The 24,672-nt window shown below is 25.2% G+C and overlaps 1 protein-coding gene across 2 annotated transcripts; it reads right to left on the bottom strand.

Moving 5' to 3' along the window:
• Window positions 1-1,789: 1,789 nt before the first annotated feature.
• LOC113555954 (glycine receptor subunit alpha-2-like) lies at window positions 1,790-24,282 on the bottom strand. Of its 2 annotated transcripts, none has more exons than XM_026960599.1 (12): window positions 24,176-24,282; window positions 20,944-21,309; window positions 12,106-12,194; window positions 11,581-11,743; window positions 11,440-11,522; window positions 11,062-11,205; window positions 10,892-10,974; window positions 10,685-10,819; window positions 9,700-9,800; window positions 8,416-8,576; window positions 6,477-6,585; window positions 1,790-3,839 (listed from the first exon to the last, which is right to left on the bottom strand). In XM_026960599.1, exons 3-12 carry the CDS (start codon window positions 12,177-12,179, stop codon window positions 3,627-3,629), a joined length of 1,266 nt encoding a protein of 421 aa, XP_026816400.1. In that variant the 5' UTR covers window positions 12,180-12,194; window positions 20,944-21,309; window positions 24,176-24,282; the 3' UTR covers window positions 1,790-3,626. The 2 variants fall into 2 exon arrangements, with proteins under 2 accessions (XP_026816400.1, XP_026816402.1); XM_026960601.1 differs by having other exon boundaries at window positions 11,581-11,731.
• Window positions 24,283-24,672: the final 390 nt, after the last annotated feature.

Genomic DNA, 24,672 nt, shown 5'->3' with positions numbered 1-24,672 from the left:
GCCACCAAAATAAAATAACATACCTATAGTTATTAATACTAAATTACTAAAAGTACATCACCGTGGTCATGATTATTGGTTTTCTAGTTTTTAGCTAGGTTAGGTTAGCTATTATAATATGGGTATTTTATTTTAAATTATTTAATTTCGATGGATAATTTTGGGATGCTAGACTTACTTAAGTACAAACGATTACTGGATAAGATTTATACAAATAATTTAATAATTTAAGATAGCTGCTACTCGAAATCTCATGCCATAAGATTTTTAGAAAGTCCGTTATCATTGTTGACAGGCAATAATTATTCGTCATTTATGTCGAAATATCGTAGTTATTTCGTGTATTGGAATGATATCCAAATTATCCAACACTTCACTGTTGGCACAATATACTGTTATCGCAATAAATATAGTTCTGAAGATATTGTTTTTAAGTGCGCAGACTTTAAAATATACAGGTATGGTATGTGATGTGTATGTAAATACTTAAAAGTTATAATGGATACTATATTACTATAAGAGTAATTAATCATCTACAAATATTAACTATAAAGGATGTTATAAAACCTTAAGCTCTGAGCAACACTTGCAAAGCAGTTAGTAGGTGCACGGGATCAGCTTAATTTTAACTTTTTTTAAAACAAATTACATGCCCATAAATTATATTTTGTTGAATACTATTTCGCGTTAGCATGAATCACTCGGGCTTTTGATAGTCAGTTTAAAAAAATGGCACCATAGAAAGAATAACTTTTACCGTGCAATATTCATTATTCTTAAGTATCATATTATTACGGGGATCGTAGCACATGTATTTCATTACATTTGTTATCATACATTTTAGACCAATAAGCGGTGATAAATTACACATACATCGTAATTTCTGGATTAAATTTTTAATATACCTACCCACGTATGATTTTTTTGACAAATATCTAGTTTATTTAGAAAGTTAATATTTTATACATCAATATTTCTAAAAAAAATAAAGACTTATATAAGACTAAGAAATTTAAAATATATAACAGTAACTAGTTATAGTATATAACTGCAGTTTAATAATCAAGAATTAAATTACCCGACAAAAATGTTATTTAAAATAGGAAAAAAATTAGGACAATATAAAGTATTAAAATTTCACGTAACTTATATTTTTCAAAATAATAAGTAATTATTGTTAAAAAATTAACCTGTGTGTTAATGGTTATATTCTAACATAAACTGAGTTAGGTAGGTACATAAAAAAATAAATTTTTATTTTAATAATAATATTTAATTATTAAATGTTGTATATTTTTACATAATGAAAGGTAACTATTGTACACTCAGAGTTTGAAATCGAAATGAAAGTTGACTTTGACTTTTAATCTTAAAAATTAGTTTTTTTCTGATTTTGATTAAAAAATATATATATTAATTTTAAAATTGTATGATTCTTTAAATATTGTACAATATTGATTTTAATGTTTTCTGATTTTTAATTAGATTTTAAACATATTCTTTTTTTTTCAATTTAAAATATCACTAACATTTTTATGATTTTAATTTTGATATCTACCTACCGATAAAATAATAATGGAGCTTTTGGCTTTGTTGAATTTTAAATCGACTTGTACTTATATAAAAATTATGGAGGAATTATTATTTTAAGATAAACTATTGCTTCTAATTTGTATTTAATTTCATTATTAATTTTTAATATCAATAATATTATAAAAATCTATTTTGACATTAGAAAATTTTTAATGGTTTTTATAGATATTAAATATTGTTTAAAATCGATTTCAAGTCTTGAATTCGTAATCACTGACTCCTGTAATTTATTTTTTAATATATACCTACGTTTATGCTATATACAACTGTGGTCGGTATGAGCCAGACGGTCGTGATCATATAGGTAAATATATATGTACAATTTGAGTGTGAGTGATGAGTGATCTACTTTAACGGCAAGTATTGCACCTAATATTCGCGAGTAATATTTGTTCGTATAAGGTATAACATTGGAGATCCACATAAAATTGTATTCCGTTATGGTTGTGCTTTATGAGAGTCATTGGAACGCATCAAAACTATATTTATAATTAAAACAACGTATCACGCGCATAAACGAATAATTTAAACTAATCGTTTTTAAAAATGCAAAGAATCAAATATTGTCGATCAGATTAAAAGTAATCGAAAATTTCTCATATTATCTTATATATTAATATAATATTATATACCTACTAATGTAGTTCTCAAACTTTATATGATCTCAGAGCTCCTTTATAGTTACAACAAAAATATATCTTCTCAGTGCTAAGGACCAACAGTTTTAAAACTATTACAGTATTTCATTTTAAATCCGATATTTGGCATCGGATTATCATTATCATACATAGAATTTTTCACTAATTTGACTGTTTAAAACACATATTAGTTATAGCAGTGGTTTTCAACCTTTATTGGATCGCGACCCTTCTGTTTATATTTTTTTTTTGTAATGCGACCCCCCTTGAAAAAACGTTATGTAACGCTATAACTGTTATAGTATATCACATGCTGTTGTACGCGTATCAATAAAACAGAATTTAAAAAAGTTTAAAAATTATCTCTTTATTTTATACGAAAAAACAAATAGGTCAACCAAAATTAAGAAACTCACACTTAAATTATTTTTTTTTTAATTAAATTTTACGAATACAGGTATCGATTTATTTAGTTATTAAAAAACAACGCGTGCAACACCATATTAAGATATAGCTTGCAATTCGATATGATAATATAGGTGATTGGTGCATTTATGAAATTCACGGAGAATGCAGATAGAGTAACTGTCAAATTAAAATTATTTCAATTTTCAAACATCATCGATTCAATTTTATATACCACGACGTACATTAATAATTCTCAAACGTTTGATTTGCGTATAGGTATTTCAGGTTTTATATAACTGCGGTATACATGCAAAATGCATTAAATTATTATACAGGGTTATTCAAAATTATTCGTCCGATTTAAAATTATTATATATTTTCAGTTTTTAGATTCAAATTAATTACATTAAATAAAACAATAATATTTCAAATGTATTTAATAATATACCTATAAAATATAAATGTTGTATGTAGCGTGGCTTCACTTGGTCAAACAAACAACATCTACATATCTAATTCCATATATATATATAGGTTGCAACTGATTTGGCTAATTGTTTAACTCTCTTGTGGTTGTTGGTAATAATGGTACTATGTATACAACACGAACTAAGATATATACATATATATCTTAGTCCGTGGTATACAGTATCTTTAACAAATTTCTAAAAAAAGTAGTCAATCTTCAAAGTATTAAGATCGGGTGACCTAGGAAGCTGTATATCTGTCTAAGTTAATTAATCATAATAAAACATCGAATAATTATACTTGGATAACCCTGTAGGTATACAGTACAATAATTGTTTTGGTGTACTATATAGTGTATAGGCGCATATTATCTCTAATATGTACGTATATTGATAGGTACCTAAATACTGTCGTCGTGATATTAACAAAATCAGATGTAAGTCGTATTATAAATTTAATGATGGGTATTGTTAGTGTAATGGGTGTGTGAGACGACGGGGTGACTATCGCGCGATGGCATTATAAAAACCGCGCGAAAATAACCCAATACGTCATATTGAGTACCGCAAACAGCAACGGAAAGAACACCCTCGAAAATCTATCGATGTTTATGGCCCGGGTGCGGTTTCTTTGTGCGAGGGCCGTTGTGGCGGCCAAAGCGGCCGCAGTGGCCTGTGGTGGCGGACGCGGAGGCGGCGGGATTGGGTGGCCATCGTTTAACTTCAAGTTGCTCTGCAAACCAAAAGATATTTTCATGAAATTATTTGGATTAAAAATTAACGATCGATTTTTGTTACCTCTTTACAACTATAGATATGTAAAAACACATCATTATGATATTATGATAGGTATTAATGGTATTACCAATACATATTTCCCGTGTTGGTACCTTTGGAAGAAGAGCTGGAGGATAATATAATATCTCTATTTTCAAGTATTGTTTACTTTTAATTGTGTATTATGTGTATTGTCATTTGCTATACTAGCTATACTAGGTAGGTTCCTATTCATAGAGGAAACACTTGAATTGCATTCCGCAAAAAAATATATACTCAGATTATGTTCCGAAAGATCCAAGACGTAATTTGTGTATTTTAATCAAAAGTTCTAACTAATAATTAAATAAATAATATTTTTTTGTTAAATGTATAATTATTTTGCAATAAAAAGAAAATATACGTTAAATCTAATTAAAAGTCAACTGGTATAATTGTATGAATAAGCTTTTTATAAATTCTAACTTTGTTATTTAATGTCACTGTCAATTTTGATAGTTTTTCAGATTGATATTGTTATAAATTATTCGAGAAACAAAATCCATTCATATCTACCGTAATTAATAATATAAAATAATATATAATATCAGATTTCAAGACCCCTTAATAAATATTCCACAGAAAACCCCTAAAAAGAAAAATATACTACCTAGTCAATATAGTGGGACGCGATACGTATAAACCATTTTTACGGGAAGCAGCTAAAGCGCTTCTCTTACAAAACGAGTATTTGCTATTGGCCAAAGTTTTCTTATAAACTAAAAATGTAAAAATGTAATGTCCTTTTAAAGCCATCAATCAATGCCAATGTCTTAACTAGATAATTCATTTATGACTTTTAAAAAAGTTATGCTGTAAATATATGGGTACTATGCACGTTATTGTTAAAAATACTTCTCAGTGGCGATGGGTAAGAGGGGCCTGATTGTGTTTCCTCCCTTCAAATATACCAATGACCTAGAGCAAATTTAATAAAATAATAAAAACAATAAGTATACCGAACATTATTATATTATAAGTTTCTAGTATACAACCACTTTACCGCGAAAGTCATAAGTGCGTACTACGTATTCATTCAAAATTTCATTATTTTATTATTTTTGTATTTACATTTTATTTTATCAATAGCATATGTAATTTAAAAAAATAAATAAATAGATAAATTATAAAAATCTAAGGAAAAGGTTCGAAAATAAACAATCGGTTGAATTATTCAGTACTCGACTTTAAGTTGTTAGCAAACAATCTATAAGCTATAAATAATAATGCAATATTCTATTGTAATTAAATCTAATACTTTTATAAAAAAAATCATGTTATTTACGTCATACAAAAATCTTCCCACATAGCAAAACAATATAGATTAGGTTAAATCGTTTTCGAACAAATATAATGGTTTGGAAATATAGAACGTTGAAATATTTTTTAATTGCAGGATATTCGGTCATTCCTATTTCCTAGTCCTGTATATATTTTAAATTGACTTATAAATTCATAACCTTATTATTAAATTATTTTCAATTTTATCAAAAAACATTGTAAAAAATTATAATGATTATCATTTAGAAAAAACATAAAAAAACCTACAATAAATTCTTATTCAAAAATTGCTTAAAATAATTTCGCAAAAATGAATGTTTATTTTTAAAATGATCACCCTGTTTATAATTATGTGAGGTTTCGATAGTCTTAGAAATGATTAAATCATTGATTATATTGTTTTTCGCTTTATATAAACAAGCGTTAGCTACCTTCGGTTTTATGTCATATTATAATATACTTACAACAATTCGAATATTCGATAACTACATATAATATTAAAACCATATTCATAAATGTCAATTTGTTTCTATATTATATAAGTATAGATGTAGCATAATCCACACTTATGTAATTATTGACAAGGTGTATATTTTAATCTTCTTTATTTTACTTTAAAAAATATTATAAATACGGGAATAATAATAATACACGAAAATACATATGAAGCATGTGGAAATGTAGAAAAGCTGTAAAGTGGGTAGTTATCTTGTCGTTAAAAGTTAAAAATAAGAAATATAAATAATTATGGTAAAATATAATGTTTATTACATAGTTTTATTCATAAAAAATAACCCATAGTAAATACTTAGGAACAATATATTTGGAACATTAATTTCTATATTCATGTGAAGTGAACACATTCTGAGCATTTTCTTAAGTAAGTTTATTCGTAAAAGTTACCAACAATATAATTGAGATTTTTCTTTAAATAATATTCTATGGTTGCAGAATAATAGTTTGATACCTACTTCAAAGTGACCTTTCATCATAATTGTCGTTTAATGTTAAGCATTTAATTTACATTATTTAATGCATTTTTGTGTAAAATTTTATTTTTAAAGTTGATCATTAATATAAATTTTAATTTATATATTGATAAGTTATCAATGATATCTTATTTTTATTTTAACTTGCTACTCATTTAAAATACAATGAACTCCAAAACGGTTAGGTAGAAGTTTAATAAATTAATAATCTTGATTTTAAATATTTAGAAATAATTAACTATTTCCCTCTGTTTAGTTTTAATATAATTAAAAATGATATTTACCCTGAAGCTGAAATTAAATGATTTTTTATTTAATGGTTTTGGCGGCATGTCGGAATCACCAAGCACTATGTTCACCAAACAATATTCCATAAGAGCCATAAATACGAACCTAAAACATACATCGGTTACAAATGTTGTTAGTTAAACGCATTAATTTAATAATAATATTATATTTATAATTTATTTTTTATGTATAACGAAGATACATAATTTATAAGAAATCTGTAGTTTAATGACTTTAAAGTTACAATCAATTAATAAATAACGTATGCTGTAGGAAACTAAGAATTGAAATACGCATTTGTAAAACGTTATTAGCAAATGGAAGTATACAAAACAGAGTACAAAATAAAATAATAAATGGTAAGCACAACCACCTACTTGATACAAAAGTCCAAAAATATATTTTGAACGAATATTGGATATTTCATATAATATAATTAAGTAAAAATTAATCAAAATAATCACAGGAAATTATATGAAAACATTCTCAGGAAATATTGACAATTTTTTATTGGATATGGCTGTATTTTAGTATACACAAATAAATAGAATGTCTTCAAAAATGTTTACAATGGAAAAATATAGTTTTATAAGATTTTTCGAAAATATTACTGTACTCTTAGGTAGGTACACTTTATTTTATTTTTTCATACGTGATGCACTGATACTTCATATCTGGTTAATGGCATTAACCTTCCCATCTCCTAAGAATAGTCACGAATGAAGATTATGAAAAAATAAATTGAAAATTGTACCAGCAAAATTTGTTATTTAATAATTTCAATTTTTCCACATTAATGTGTTATAATTTATTATAACCACGTAATAGTAGGTACCCAAGTATAGTTCAAAATATTATTTGATTTACATCCGCTAAAATAATCTAGATCTCGCCAGTTCGTTCTGAGATGACATTTGTATATAAACTATAAAGCAAAATAATGGACATGGTAATCGGACTATAACTAACTAAATTATCACCGATACCACTGCGGTTATCATACATACACGCGTCTTGATTATTAAAAAGGTATCTAAACTTTGATCCACACCTTAAACATTATTATTATTTTTGGCTCTAATACTAGATTATGTCAGTGTGATATTTTGTATATAATGTTTTAGATGATGATCTATTTAAATACACTTTATATTAAATACAATTTATTGATTTTATTAGTATCATATGATTTATAATGAACAACCTAATCAATATATATTTTGAATTTAAAATATAGATGGTTGAATTATATGATGCGTCTGTATAAACAGTGCATTAATGTATGCAAATATACTATATTATAGTATGGCAAACGATTGTTTTTAAATATTAATTATTTCATCAATTTAATTACAAATATTTAAACATAACAAGTTTTTATATTAAAAAATAATAACACCAGAGACAGTCCTACAATTGGTAATAAATTATTATACAAAACTATAATAATATAGTAATAAATTAATATGAATAATTATTACGTATATTTTAATATTCATAAAGGTTTATAATATGATAATAGTAGTTCATAATAGTTCTTTATAGAAACTTGTGACTTGATGTCCATTTAAAGATGATGATAATTTTATTCTTAATAAAATATTTCAATTTAATATCTATTAATTTAATTTCATTAGTTCAGTTACCTATTTAACAAAGATAATATAATTGTTTAATATAAATATGCAAAATAAATGCAATTACAATTAAATAAATATATGGCATAATATGGTGTATTGGTGTCTTACATTTTAAGAATCCGTATTTTCTGGAATTTACACTCTCGTTTTAATTAAATACTTTATAGTATGTACGTATTCAATAAATTAAATTTCAAGAGGTAATTTAAAAACTGTTCCCCACTTCAAACTTAATTATTATTTGTAAATTACTATTGTTAAATACGTTTATTTAAAATTCATACATTATACTTACACTGTACAAGCGGACATAAATGTATCAACTGCTTTTAGATATGAAACTGGAGGCAGTGCAGCTTGAGATTTAGCGTGTTGTGTGGATAATGTCAATAGAGACGTAACACCCAACGTCACACGGGCTGGAGCTGCTTCAGGTTTAATCCAAAACGAAACCCACTAAAAATGTTTTAATTTGACTGCTGTTTTATAAATTTTAAACAATAGCAATTTTTCTCACTAACTGATACAGATAACAAGATACCTAACTAAGAGTATCACAGAACACTTATTTTTTATATATCTTAAAAATTTAGAGCAATAAGGGTAATAAATTACATATTTTTCATAATGTTCAATTTAAATTTTTAAAGTATGTATAAATTATTCAACAGATATTCAGGCTATTTAAAAGTTAATTTTACATGTTAAGTTTAATAACTTTAAAAAACTTCAAAATTAAGATATTATTATAAGAATTCCATGAAATAATTGCATTGCATTTGTGTTCATTTTGGGCACATAAGATTTTAAATAGGAAAAGTTATTCCTAAATAACCTGTTCTAGAAACTTGTGAATTCAAACTATTTTTTAAAAATTATAGGCGAACTACAAGAACTTGTATATTTAATTTACTTTTGCTTTTAGTAGTTTTTATAGTTATACGAATAAAAGTTTAATTTTCCGCAACTTATTGAAATGTGGATGCATGTACAACAATTGCATTCTACCAAAAACGATAATGTTTTACACACACACTAATGTTGATTTACTACTTACACATTGACACAACCCAAACATACATGTCCTATGAATTGCCTTTATATTACTCCTTAAAACATATGCTATGTACTGATCCCCTTAAGCCTAAGGCCTAATGGACAACTGTTTGTGATTATCACTTGTCGTTATAATAATGTATTTATTAGAGTAAACTCCAGTGAGCAATAACAATATTATAATATATAACTTTAAGTATAGTATGACAACTAGAAAAAAATGCGAAAAAAATAATAATATAAATATTATGCTACATATTTGAGTATAATTCTCATAGTTCAATTTCTGGTTATAATTTCAAATTTGTAGTTAAATTTATAAAAATGAAATAACCAGGAATAAAGACCTATACAAGTCCCATCAAGTTAGGTAATCTATAAGCTGTTGTTTTTGTTTTTGTTTAAGATGACATGCAAAGAACTTACATTATGAATAGGTTATTATGGGTGTAGTTATTATTTGTAAATTATTTGGTATATAAATAACTATTATTAGTTTATATGATTATTGTTATTTACTTACCGACATAATGACGATAAGGCAGGTAGGAATGTAAGTGTGAAACAGATAATACCCAAGTCTTCGTTTAAGAACAAAAATAACTTCAAGACATGTAAAATTTCCTGAAAAATTAAGTAATTGCATCAATGTATGACATATTTTAATTACAATTTATAAGTTCAAACTTATTTAAACTTTTAATATAACAATATAAAAATTGGTTAGCGAATAATAATGTAGTATGTATCTATAAACCAGACATAATAGAATACACTAGGCAAAGTTAACAATAAATTTCATTTGTGCTTATGATATTATGCTACAACATAATTAACAAAATTATTATTAAATTACGTACTTGAAAATGATGAATATATTTTTTTAAATAGATATGCTATAAATATTAGTAATTTATATAAAATACTTGGGGAAACTGTAAAATAAATTTCTGTTTTATATTCAATCTATATATTATCGATATATGGTTTAGGCTACATGGGTTTATAGTTTCCTATTGGAAAAATATTTAAAGCTCATTTTTTTGTCAAACAAAAATAATTTAAAATATAATGAGTTAATATAACAACTTATAGTATATTGTTTTCTAAAAAAAAACAATTTCATACGCCTATTAGAATCTTAAAAAATAAAATTTAATTTATCAGAAATATTTTATACAGATTACTCAAATAATTATATTTACATACCTAACGTTAATGCCAAGTATAGCCTTTCCTTATTGCCTTCCTACTTATCCAATGTGTAAAAACGTTTTACAACCACTGTAGTCTGTGAAATACACAGAAATATATAATTGGAGGAAGAAGTTATATTAATACATGTATACAAACATTTTACGTTTTTATATAGTGTAAAATAATTAAGGGAGATTAGTAAACATCCAAAATCCTCTTGTGTATAAGCCGCTAGTTATAATACTTTGTTACTCGTATTATTATATAATTATAAACAACTATAATTAGTATAAGTATAGGAAAATATGTACCAGTGGAATAAACCTGAGTGCAGTCAGCAGTTTGATTCTTAACTAACTGCAATTGAGGCAATTCAATGTTTTCATCGACAACCAACGGTACCTCTGGATCCCATTGGAATATCATGTCATCAGTGGTATGAGACACTGAAATAAATTAGATATTTCAATTGTATTGTGGTTTTACTATTTTATTATTATTAAACAGTTTTATCTTACAGCTTTCCATTTGAAGCTTGCATTCTTGTGTATCATGTGGATATATCATGAAGTTCATTGCACAGGATAATGTTAACGTTAATCTAAAAACGAAAAATCACTTTAAAGAATATTGAATTGACTTTAAAATAAAGATAACTACTGATGTTAATAAAATATTAGAATCATACTTGACCATGTAAAGAATAGTTTTGTCTTTATAAAGCCACATGTAATGATTTGGAATTGTCATAGTTTGAAAAGTAACGGCTTTAGCATTTTTAAAAAACGAATCCGGTCTCCAAATATTTTTTAACCAATCAACCTCTAATAATCTGAAAAAATATTTATAAGAAATTTATTATATACAATTATCAATAATATAAGTATTTACTATAAAATGTAATAATACATTTTATATGCAATTTTAACTTTTATACAACCTATTTGAACCTATTTTGTACAACTATTACTATTGCTTAAATTGACTTAGATTAAGAACTTTTAAATGGTTCGATGTAATCTAAAGAAATTCATGATTAACATAAAAACATTTTATAGACACTAACCTATATTCGGAAGTCATATTTTCCGGCAAACGAAGTCTATGATCCTTCCATGTTTGAGCAAAAAAAATATCAGCAGCGTATGTCTTATGAAAAAAAAAACATTTAGATACAAAATAATTTTTAATTTAATACAATAGTTACCATTGCATTTTCATCGATTGAATCTAAGCCCATCACCGTAACATGAAAATGAACTTTTGTCGCCGTACCATCTATTTTGGGTGGTCTCATTTTATCATATTGTTTTGCATCCTCTGGTAGAATATCTCTGAATTCCAAGCATTTCGAATATCTAAATTGAAAACTATTTAAAAGAAAACAAAACATGAAACATGAAACATGAATTACAAATAGATTGAATAATTAAAAATTTAAGATTGTGGTGCCTGAGTATACGTATAGATACTATGAAGATGAAAATTTTTCAATAGATTTTAGTATTTTATTTGAAAATAACTAAAGCAAGTATTAATAAAGAAATATTTATAATAATTTAAGTATTTTAAGGAATTAGATAGATAAATAACTATAAAATGTATTTTTTTTTATCAATGGGGATACCTAAAATATTATTAAAATTTACCGTGTACTTTTATTTTGAAAATCTGAACGCACTATTAAAAGACAGTAATATTATATTATTATTAGTTATTAGTTATTACTTACTTGATAACATAGAGGACAATTATAAGCTTAGTTATGATAGCACTGGATATTTTTTTTGTATTCCAATTCTTCATAACTAAATTGTAAACCTAAGACATAAATACCAAGTACAGTAATATTTTAATTTTAATGTTATTTCTTTATACCAGAAAATTTAAATATTTTTGAATATACAATGTACGAAAAAACGTATTAAAAAATATTAATCTGACATTTCAAATATTATTGATAAATTATAAATTATAATATTGTATGTATTCTAAACATATGTTTACACTAAATTAACTAAACTTGGTTTGTAGTCTTAAATTATATATATTTATATATAGCTAAACATTTTTTTTTTACAAAGTACCAATTTGGTACCAAATTATCATTTTATAATTAAAGAATAAATATCAGTTGAGAGTTGATAATTTCCGTGTCAATCTTTGTTTTACAAATATGCAGGTACCTCTTATAAATTCCATATATTTTATTGATTTGTCTAATGCACAATTATTAATCCACAATGGATATTCGAATATATTTGATAAATTTAATTTGAAAATAATCATAAATTAACAAAAATAAGTTATATTTAGAATGTATCTTAGTTAAATATATAATGAGTACTTATGGTTAAAAGATGTAAAATACTATAATATAAATGTTTAGTTCTAAAAAGAATGTAAATTCGATAATTCTAGGTTGTGACGTACGAATGTACCTATAGATATTTTTATTTTTGTATTGCGTAGGTATATGCAACCACCAATTTACATTCAATTATTGGTATTTAGTATTAATTTAGATTTTTTATTATATGAATTTTAAAGATTTTAAAGTAATTTTATCACTTACTATATATTTCATATTCTTATTATTTTCCATACAGAATTTTTTTAACTGACCTGTCCATTCTTGGACTTAGGTATAATATTAATTTTTCTCTATAGAAATTTAAGTGATAAGTAGGCATATTTCAAATATTTGGTACTTTATGTATTTTTAAAATTAAAAATGTCTCAAGATTTTACTTAAAAAACCAAAGTCTAGATTCATCCCAAAACTCCCATACATGTAATATGTTTGAATATGTTTTATTTTAGATATACAAGTATAAATACATTTTTAAATTATGATCGAGTATTCGAGTGACATATAGTGGTTATAGTAAGTGCAAAATATCAACTATAATAAACTAATACATTACTAATTTCACTATCAATATCGACAATCAACTAAGTAAAAGTTTTAGTGACTTAATAGTTAGCTAGTGATATAAAATTTACTAAAATGTAAACCGCATTCTATGTTATTTGTTTTACAATTATTAACATCTTTTTAATACATATCTTAATATCAATGATCAGTGTATCAGTATATGCACTAAAAACCATTGCGTATATACTTTCAATACTTCCATACATTCAACAGATTGTAAGTTAATGCCAAGAATATAGTTTTATTTAATTTAAAATAATAATATCAATAATTTTAATTTCAATAATATACATACAATACACACAAAATATTTTTTTCATAAAAAAATAAAAAGAATGTAATTATGGGAAAAAACCAGATTAGTCCATGACGGGTCAAAGATTTTCAATGACGTGTGGTTTGCGTTCTTTTTTAAAAACACTTAATTACGACGTTACGTATAAGCCAGTCTATCGATTAAAAATTGAATACTGATGGTACTTCGAGTTAGTCTGAATATTGTAAGCTCTCTCAGCAGTTTTCGATAAAATTGCGAAAAACTGAGTAATGAGAATAATGCATGCGGTTTGGCCGATTTTTATATATTATGCTGTATTGCCGTTTTTATAGTGTAATTTTTTTTTGGAACGTTTTATACTTGAGACTTAAGATAATGTCCATTTTTTTTCGTATGGATAAAATTATTGTTACAGCATTTAAATATTATCAATTTATTAATGTTGTAATTTTTCTTTATTTTTTACACTTTGTGCTCAATTCATGTTTGATTTATAATATTACATGATTATTCATATTGCAGTGTTTGTTATTAAAAATAAATTTACATTGTAGATACCTACAGATTCCAAATTTATGAATTTGTAATGAATTTACTTATCGTTATGACAACTATATTTTTATTTAGTTGGTCGTATAACTATAGGCTCTAAAAGAAACATAATCTACCGTAATATTATTAAAAGTATAAATAAAACAAATTTGAATTTATTAATAAATTTAAAAATATAAAACTATGATTTAACAAAAAATATTATCCAGTGATTCAAAATTTAATATAAGTATAACTATCATCGATATACGGATTATCCACAAAACGTAGTTTCATATCTTTTAAGAAAGAATCAAAATTTTAACCATTTTAATTTAATCCTTATAGCTAAGTACCTCTCTAATAAGTCTTCATTTGTACCACACATTTTCTTAACAATTTTCAATCTAAGAAGGCCTTCAAAGACAAAAAAAAATTTACTTCACCACAAATGACACTAAACCAACTAAACTGTTCTTACATGATAAAATATATATCATTATGAAAAATTAAGATAAAACATATAAATTGGTATAGGTATAAGGTAATAAACTAATAAATAATAATTATACAAAATTCACACAACATTAGTACACCACATACTATACTCATATTTATAGTTGGGTAGTAGCAACACAAAACGGAGGTAGACCGCATATTGGGAAATAGTCGCCGTATATAATATTTTTATGTATGGCTTTATTGTCAACATTTTTGTATACGATAAGACTATGTTAATTTGATGATAGTTGATTTTTATGCAAATTATATACATAGGTTATACCAAACACTCATATTCTGCTCTACAAGTTCGAATTATGTCAGCAGTTTTGTCTATGTTTTGTATATAAATGCCGTTATTGAATATTATTAAGCTCTAACTTGCATGTGTTGACATCATTAAAACATCTTAATAATCAATTATTTTTAATATTGTGTTAATGTGGCTAACTCCAATCTCGTATATGTATATATTAGTATATGATTATATCGATAATGATTGTATTAGGTAATGATTAAAGCCTGAATTTAAACTATCAAAATGTGCTTAAAAAATAACCAATACTGACGTATAAAATATTTCTTCAACGCAATTCCTATAAAGAATTATTACTAACAATATTTTGATAGGAACGCAATCGATGGGAAAGCTTTCATCATTTTTAACATTTCTTTATTTAACTAAACTAAACGAAATGTAAAAATGAAGTACAAAGCTTAGAGACGCACGATAAATAAACAGAATATACTCGAAATAAACCTGATTTCCTGATTGCGATGAAACAGCAACTAGCAACCAATTAGTTAATATTAATTTTTACTTATTAAAACTCCACAACGAATAATCTCTGTTGATTATAGATAAACACATCATCTATCACATTCATAAATAGATCAGTTGACATTTGATACCGGTAAAAAATACCAAAAAACTATTTACACAAATAATATTATGAAAACTATATTTATTTTATAATAAATTTATATATTATATATTATAATATTAATATATATTTGAGCAGCAAATATTCATTAATGATTTTGCGTTGCCAGTCTAATACATCTGTGCAATGTAAAATCATAATACATACGACATATGTATACCACAGCACCGTAAAAAGTATTTAGAACCCGATATTAAGTTCTTCTACTTTTTTATTAAATGCTTCAATTATAGTTATTGATACTTTAGAACATAACCAATCAGCTACAGCTTCATCAGTAGAAGAGCAATTAGAAAGCAAAGCATCAGAATATCTTGTAGGTGTAACTGCTTATTGTTTATTAATTCATGATCGTATATTGTAGAATATATACCTTTTACTTGAAAAGTAAGAAAACTTTTGTAAATAAATTAGAATTAATTTAAAATATTAAATGTAAAACATAATACACGTATTAATATAGATAAATCAATAGATATTGATATATTTTTTTATTTAATTAATCCCCGTTCTTTTATAACTCAAAACAATTAATTTTTAAAATAATTCGAAAAATGATTGCGCGAGGACGACATTTTTAATGTGTGATCATGAAAAGTTGCTATGAACATTGAACATGTATTATGGTTTTTGAGAATCCTGAATCACTGTAATTTTATGCTTACACAGATAAAAATGGCTTTTAGAGGAATAATTCTCTTTAAGCTTTTAAAATCTCCCTGCCAAAAAGTGCTGTGAACCTAGAAATACTACTAGTATAAATAATAAAATACATATAGTAATAAATACAGATAGAATAAGTGTAAATTAAACGACTGTTGAACATGTATTGTTTAAATAAATCAATCTTTAACGAAATATTTATTTTAATGGATACATTTGAACGTAACTCGAACACTATGCAGTATATAAATCTGTGTACAGTGTACAAATTTGCATAGGGGTTTCACACTGATCGATGTAAAAACAGACTGCATAATAAACATAATGCTATAATATATACCCAAGTGACTTTTACGTTTCACTACTGCAGCAGTTGTATTATATTAGTACAGTAAAAAGATTAATAATGTAATGTTGGCGAAAAAATGTATTTTATACATCTACATTGTACCTATAGGTACCTACTTATAGCTGTGGTATGAACGGGTATGTACATATATATTAGTATGCATAGTATTTAGTTCACTTTCATTACTATAAAAATATTTAATTTTATTATATTGGGTTGCGAGCAAAATTAATTAATTTTATATACCAATCAGGGGCTATTAAATCGTATTTAAGGTACCACTACTACCACTATATTAGTACACTATTGATTCATTAAATATCGAATGATTGTTCAAACAATCTGGCACAAGTAATTTAAACTATTTAATATTCATTTCATTAAATATATATTTTTATAATTTTAGAAAAAAATAGTCTTGATAAAATTATAAAAGTAGCCAACTTAATACAAGTGGTACTATATTTCCATCCAATCACACGTTTTTATTTTAATCCCAAAATCAGTATTATCGAAATTGACACAACACAACCGAATTTTATAACTTAGATAAATTTGTTGAAAATTATTTTGACAGCCAAAATAGTATTGTCTTAACAGGCCTATTGTTGTATAACAACGTAATAACATGAGTATAATGGAAAATAAATATTAACTTTAATATATATATATATATATTTCTATAAAATAAATTAGTTATATGACTAATTTTAAGTATAATTGTATGATGATAAAACTATTTACAATATAGACATTTTTTAAAAACATATCCGTTTTATAAAAAAGTAACACATTCCTTTTTAAATTGTTAAGAGTCTGTGAGTATTTTTAAATCTAAAAGGGGACAAAAAAAAGTCAGGAAACACTGCATTATATCGTATTATGTTTTATTCAATATGTTGAATCAAAAATGTGGATTTCAAGATTAAATTAGTTTTTCAAATCAAACCTAAAATACAAAGTTAATAACTTCACAGAGGGTGACTTCATTATTTTTGAAGAAACTAAAAATATAATTTATTTTTTTACAAGCAAAATCACTTGTATTTATTTATAAGGATATTATAGAAATCGGTCATGAGAAAAAAAATATCAAGCCTCACATTAAATTAATAATGCGTAATATGGCTCGACGACTACTAAGCTAGCAAACTATTGGTAACTTTTCGAGAGCACAAGTCAAGCTTCAAGTGTGCTTATGGATAAAAGTTGCTACCTTCGCAAAAATCTCTCCTCCACCCCCGACCATTACACTTTTTATCGTTCGTTCACGCCAGAATCTTTTATTTTATTATTATTATTTTTTTTTTTAATTGCATCTCATACTAAAGTGATGACGTAAAAGAGTCTTAAATGTCTGTGTGTCAAAGAGATTACGTGCATTGATACTTGAAAATACACGCACATACACATATATGTATACATATTATATAGTAGCGATATTTCATTAATATAAAATCTAACCTTATATAGTCTGCTTGCAATTTAAGCTGTACGGTTGTTCAAATTATCATTATATATGGTACAGATAAAAATAAAATCGGTTCTATAAATATCACATAAAAATACCGACGCAGTACGCGAAATACTGATGTACATAATAAAGAAATAAAATTAATTAACTAGTTGACTTAGTTAATTGGTTAGTAGTATTCTAACGTTTCTAACGTTTTTATAATTAATTATTTTACTGATTTTAATTGGAATATATTATAATAGACATTGATGTTTTATGTAAATTGTACATAAATTGAACCAATATAATTGTTCAAGTAATATATAATTTTAATATAATACTATGAAAAATTATGCATCTAACTATCAAATAAAATGATCGTAATATACAAATTTAAAAAGTAAAAAGACGAAACAGATATTCTTCACATATATCTCAATTTCAAACGTGTTGATTATTGGTACTATTGTGTTCAGTATATTATAAATGTATAAATTATACAGTATAACAATATGAAAGCAAAAGGAATTCGTATTGCAATATTTTTAATTTCATAAAAAGATATATTAATAAATTTAAAAAAATTAATACAATATCAATGTCCGTGAATAAAAATTAAAAATGTTTATATTATAATCCAAATGTCTACAGTAATAATACTAATTTAATAAGAACATTACATGAATAATCAATATAGATATGTATTTTGGAACAAATATTTAATAATATCGAAATTATTATATCAAATTATAACAGTAAATATAATTATTTTTCTAACCTATGATGCCACTAGTTTTGTAATTTAAAAATTTAAATTTACTAAGTTGGGATTTGCGTGAACAATTTTATATAACGCAGGTATTTATACCTCTGTAAACATATTTTTTGTAAAAAAAACTCTTCAGTGTAATACTATTCTGTATATAATATTATTTCCTCTCATTCATAATCTAAAATAAAAGATAATTTGATACAAATGGTCTAAAATTTAATCGTAAGTTAAATCAGTCACGTATTAATTCATAAAACATGTGTTATACCTACATGATTTACACCAAGATATACTTAATAAACGTGCTTTATCTGTCATATCGCTAGATGCACTGAGTATTCAAAATGGGGAAATACTTAAAGCCCTTCAAGTTATTTTGAAGTTTAAACCGCTTCCATTATTATGTACTTAACAAAACATTTAATTGATTAAAAAAAACTTTCTAAATAATATGTGATAATAGTTTGAAATCAATCATATTATGTGCGATATATTTTTGAGAGTTAGATAATAGCCACCAAAAAAAAATAAATAAAAAAAAATATAGAAAAGTTTTATCTCGTTTACTGGTGAATAATAAATTATCGTAAAAATCCGGGTACCTTTATCAAATACAAATTGTCAAATGTACTTTTTTTGTTTTTTATTGTCATCTACTTTATCCTGAAGACGTAACAAAGTTTTCGAAATGGCTATTTTATCAATAGATACGTTGATGACACGGAGTCAGAGACACCTTTTAAAATATGTAAATTGAAACAACCGCAGTACGCCAACCACGTTATATTTTATCGGTCAAGATGTATTTTACTGTCATTATTAAATTGTCTATAATTTATAATATTAAGTAATTATATAGATGCTCAATGACTGCATTTACCTACGTCCTTACGCGCAATAAAAAAAAATTTATTTTGACATAAAATAAATATCATTGGTCCAGTCGTCGACTTTAAACAATAAATTAAATTTTTTCATTATTAGATTTGGTTAAAACATAAAAACTGTGCTTTGATGAATTGCTGCACAAATATTTTGTTTATGTTTTAAAAATATAAACAATAATAACAGTGAATATATTTTATTACTCATCTAAACTATATACGTACTTAAATAATTTAATAATTATATTATAAATGTGGATAATAAACTATTTCAAGCACGTTGCCATAGCCATGAGAAATAATTAACTCCTATGATAAATAATTATATTTACGTAAATATGCACGTCATTCATAATGGATATACGATATAAAAATATTTGTAATTATTAAAATTTTGAAATACTCAACCTTTAATGATGTAACTGCGACTGATACAAAATATGATGATTTTAATAATTAAATAGATTTTTTTGTGAAAATATAAAAATGGTTATGTAACTGATATATTGGAAACCAATTGTTGATAATTGTTGTAGGATTTCAAAGTGAATAGATACATTAAATAATATGATAGTAATAATATTTAAATCATAATAATAAATACTACACTATTTGTAACTACAAAATGAAATGGTTTTTCTTAAAAGATTTTAATTCATAATATATTTGCAAGCTATTAAGTGCGGAACTTAGGTAAAGATATTCATTGTTGTTATTCAAAAATATATTATAGTAATATACATGTTTTAGATATCTCACCGCTAAATGTAATAATTTAAATAATAATAACAGCTACCTAATACAAAGTTATACTGATTAAGTAATACTAGTAATAGTTTGAAGACAACAAATCTATTGATCTCGAATAATAAAAGTATTACTACTTAGACACGTAAGATTCGCGTGCGATCAAATATTTTTTCTAAAAATTATTTCTTGTATAATATGTATTATGATTAAACTCGTAATATGCGTTTAGGAAATTAAATACAGTGCATTCGTACTTGTCAAATTAAAATTTGATTTTTATTAATAATCGATCGGGGCAGTGGCGTTTATAAGGAAAATTATGATGCGGTTGCCCATGGTGAAATTCCAATTATTACATACATGTCATAATGTACATACATATATGTCGTAATTACTAATTAAATAGATTAATATCTCCCACTCCCTTAAAAACCGTGATTGGCCAATAGTGAAAATAATTTCCATACATATACGTTAATGCCTACAGGTTAGATTAGGTACTTACATGTATTTGTTTAGTTACAAACGATTGAAATGTGTCTATATCGGCGCGGCAAGTCCACTGAAGCTCGACGAGTCAACGATACATTTGATCGCTCCGGCAAAACGTAAGTATTATATTAACATGATAATATTATTTTGCGGCGTGCGTAGCTATTACTCGCATCATAACCAATAAGTGTTATGCGAGGGCGTTAGAGATTGATTGACTGGCTCTCCTCTGTGGTGTGTGCCTGCGTTCCTTCGCCCTCCGATATTATGCTGCATCATACGTCATTGTGACCCATATATTGTTCAATCGTCGGCGACGCCGTTCGAAGAATAAATAACGACATTAAGAAATGGTAATCAAACGATTTCCACGCCAGTTCTGAAATAGAATGTTATGTATAATATAGTATTTTGTATAATATATTACACTACCATATTGCTGAATAAATTATTTTTAGCTGGTATTGATGCTAATGAATTGTTTTATTTACCTACATATTTTATTATATTAAAAAAATATAATCATTAGTATAAGTCGTCTGTGGCGACTTTTAACGGTTGGAAGTTGGAATATTATATATATATATAAATATTTTTTACGTTAATGATAGTTTATAGTTTTTTACACTTACTATCATTGTGAGTTGTGACATAGCATGTTACCTGTGCTACTGTTCTTTCGATAAAATATACACGTAATTTCTAAAAACAATTTTTCGTTTAATGTAAATTATGCATATTATATTATATGCTTAATAATTTTCTCCTACGTATAATATTAATTTTTTTATGTTATCGTGTATTTTACCTAGGTAAGATACAGCTGAATCTAATAAACTATATTATGTAAATACAATAAGGCTTTTAATGTTTTTCATATATAATATATTTAAATGATTTTAATGTCATTTTTTAAATACAATCATAACCCAAGCGTGCTACGCATTTTATAATACCATTATTGTACCACCCATATTGTTCTATAGCCGGATCTGATTTTATAATGAGTTTCAGGTAGTCCCCGACAAAATTGTTATGTAGTAACAACACTGTCTTTTAAATAATATTTTCGTTGCAGCTTTACAGATACGCAGCAATTTTGAAATTTTTTTAAAGTTGCAGGTTATGAACTTCAAAAATTAAGTGAACTTCCAAAAAAATGAATATCTAGTCTATATTAATGTTAAAAATCAAAAAAAAAAAATTATGAAAACCTCTAGTTATATGACTATAGATACCTATAGGACGATCTTTTTTTTAAGAAAAGTAAGTAAGTTCATTTTCAGATTGGTTTTCGAAAATATAATGAATTTAAAATTAAAAATAAAAGTTCTAATAAATTAATAACATACAATATTATTATTACTATTTATACATTATACTTCATAAACATTAAAACATATGAATATTCATGTTCTTCTAAAACGTCAATTGATATACGATATACCTAGTATCAATAGTATTATCCATAAACAGGTAGTGTAATTATATTAATTATTTATATGTTATATCCCAAAACAAGAAACACGATACAAAGATTACAAAGAAAACTTTTTTTAAAAAACAAAACATTTCTGTGAGAGTTTCAAGACAGCAGGCCGAGTAGTTAAAAATGAGAAATTCTCGTAAAGTACGAGACATCTGATATTCAAAACCATACAGGATAAATTATTTACTTAACTATTTATTATTGGTTAAATTTTTAATTTTTTTACGTATTTTATATCATTCGATGCGTTAAAAAAAAAATACGTAAAAAATTCAAAAAGTAACCAATAATAAATAGTTATAAATAGTTTTATGCATTTTAATGAATCATATAAAAATGTATTATTTATTAAAATTGAAATGGCTCTTATTCAGTCAATTTTGATTTTAGAGCCATGGTTAATAGGTCAAAATGACTTAAAAAATTCTTCTTATCCGAATTTGGTATTAAAAACATTGGTTGCCATTTAAATAAATGCAAATTATATTGCGCATGTTTGTACTGAGAGGATTAAAAATTTGAAATTTATTTAAAAATGTGTACTTATATACCACTAGCTTGTAAAAAAACTTTTATTCATTCCAATATAATCCGGTCGAAAAATGCAGTGTTCCCTAAATTGGTGAATACACGGTATAGATACCTTGTTACGAAATATAATATAATTCAAAGGTTTTGAAGCAATAATCTATAGTTAAAAAACTAGATATGGTAAGTATAAATCATATAATACTATAATACATTAAATATATTTAATAATATACTTATATTTTAATACATTATATAGGTATATGTATTACTATTTACCAGGTACAATATATTTTATCGATACTATCGAAGTTAGAATAATACGTAAAGCTAGATATGTTCCTGATAGCTTAAAAAGTATTTAATTACATTCTATTCATTAAATTCTAAACATTAGACTTAAGTACGTAGTATAATGAAATTAAAACATTGAACCTACCTTCTTCAACTACCTATTATCTCATCGCTACCTATATAGAATCCGAAACTTTGAACTTAAATGCACCAATAATATATTTACTGAATATGTATATACAGTTATACGAGATTTATCAACAAAAATATGCATTTTTCTCAAGGAGACTAACTATTTTTTTTGTGAGAAAACCAAATTAAATAAATAGCTTATATTTACCATTAAATTTAATACTCAAACCAAAAATGAAATATGTAAATGCAACAAAATTCGAGCCTTGTTCAGCTAGTCTTTTAATATTACTAAGATTAAAACCATGATAGAGAAATAGTAATAGTGTATAGCTCTAAAAAAATCTCCAAATAAACAAATGTATAAATTCACCTAAGAACCTAAAACTATGCATAAAAAATATGCACTTCTTGTTAATTTTTATTATCATTTTGATTTTAATACATTATTGAATTTATTAATTATTTAAATTAATAATACATATTTTTTAAACATTTCGTAAATATAATACATAAATCATGCAATATTTGTCAACAGTGTACAAGACTTATTAAATATATACATATATATATACTAAAAAATATTAATATAATTTAAATAGCATTTTTTTTTTTTAATATATGAAATGGAATCAAAGTAAAGTATAATTATAATAGCTTTGCTTGTTTGCTTGTATACTTGTTTCTTGAATAGCTAATATGCAAAAGTCTTCTACCGTAATTATAACGTAATAATAATTAAAATAATAGGATTTCGTGTATAATATATTCTATATACGTATTATATTATATACCTACTTACCTAAGCTTGCAGATTAATACCATCAATTTAAAAATCACTCCATCCGCCTCACAGTTGTCCGTGTACGTTGTAACTCGCTGTAAAAGTGCGTAATGTTTGCTTGGAGCATATTGGACGAATCGCGTATTACAATGTTATGTCGATGACGATCAAAGTGTCTGCAAAGATTACTACGCCATCTAGCGCTGTGCTAATATGTTTTTATCGGCGATGCGTATACTCGTAGACGACAATTTATTGTGAATTGATTGACGATCGATACGTTTTTTGAATGAACAAACGAATGCATCACAACAGTATGTTATATATTTTGCTTAGTCGCACATAAAAACGCCTTCATTCACGTTTCTCGTGTGCTCTCGTATGATCAGTGCTCTTCATTACCATTCAGTAGGTATAATTATTAATTATTATGATCAACACTGACAACACTTCAGGCGCAGTGCGTGCATTTGGTTTTTAATAATTTCAAGACGAAATAATTTTACTTAAAAATG

The sequence above is a fragment of the Rhopalosiphum maidis genome, chromosome 3 (genome assembly GCF_003676215.2).
Source record: "Rhopalosiphum maidis isolate BTI-1 chromosome 3, ASM367621v3, whole genome shotgun sequence".
Lineage (NCBI taxonomy): Eukaryota > Metazoa > Arthropoda > Insecta > Hemiptera > Aphididae > Rhopalosiphum > Rhopalosiphum maidis.
The sequence above is the reverse complement of the archived record's forward strand: the minus strand, read 5'-3'. Positions and strand labels throughout refer to the sequence as shown.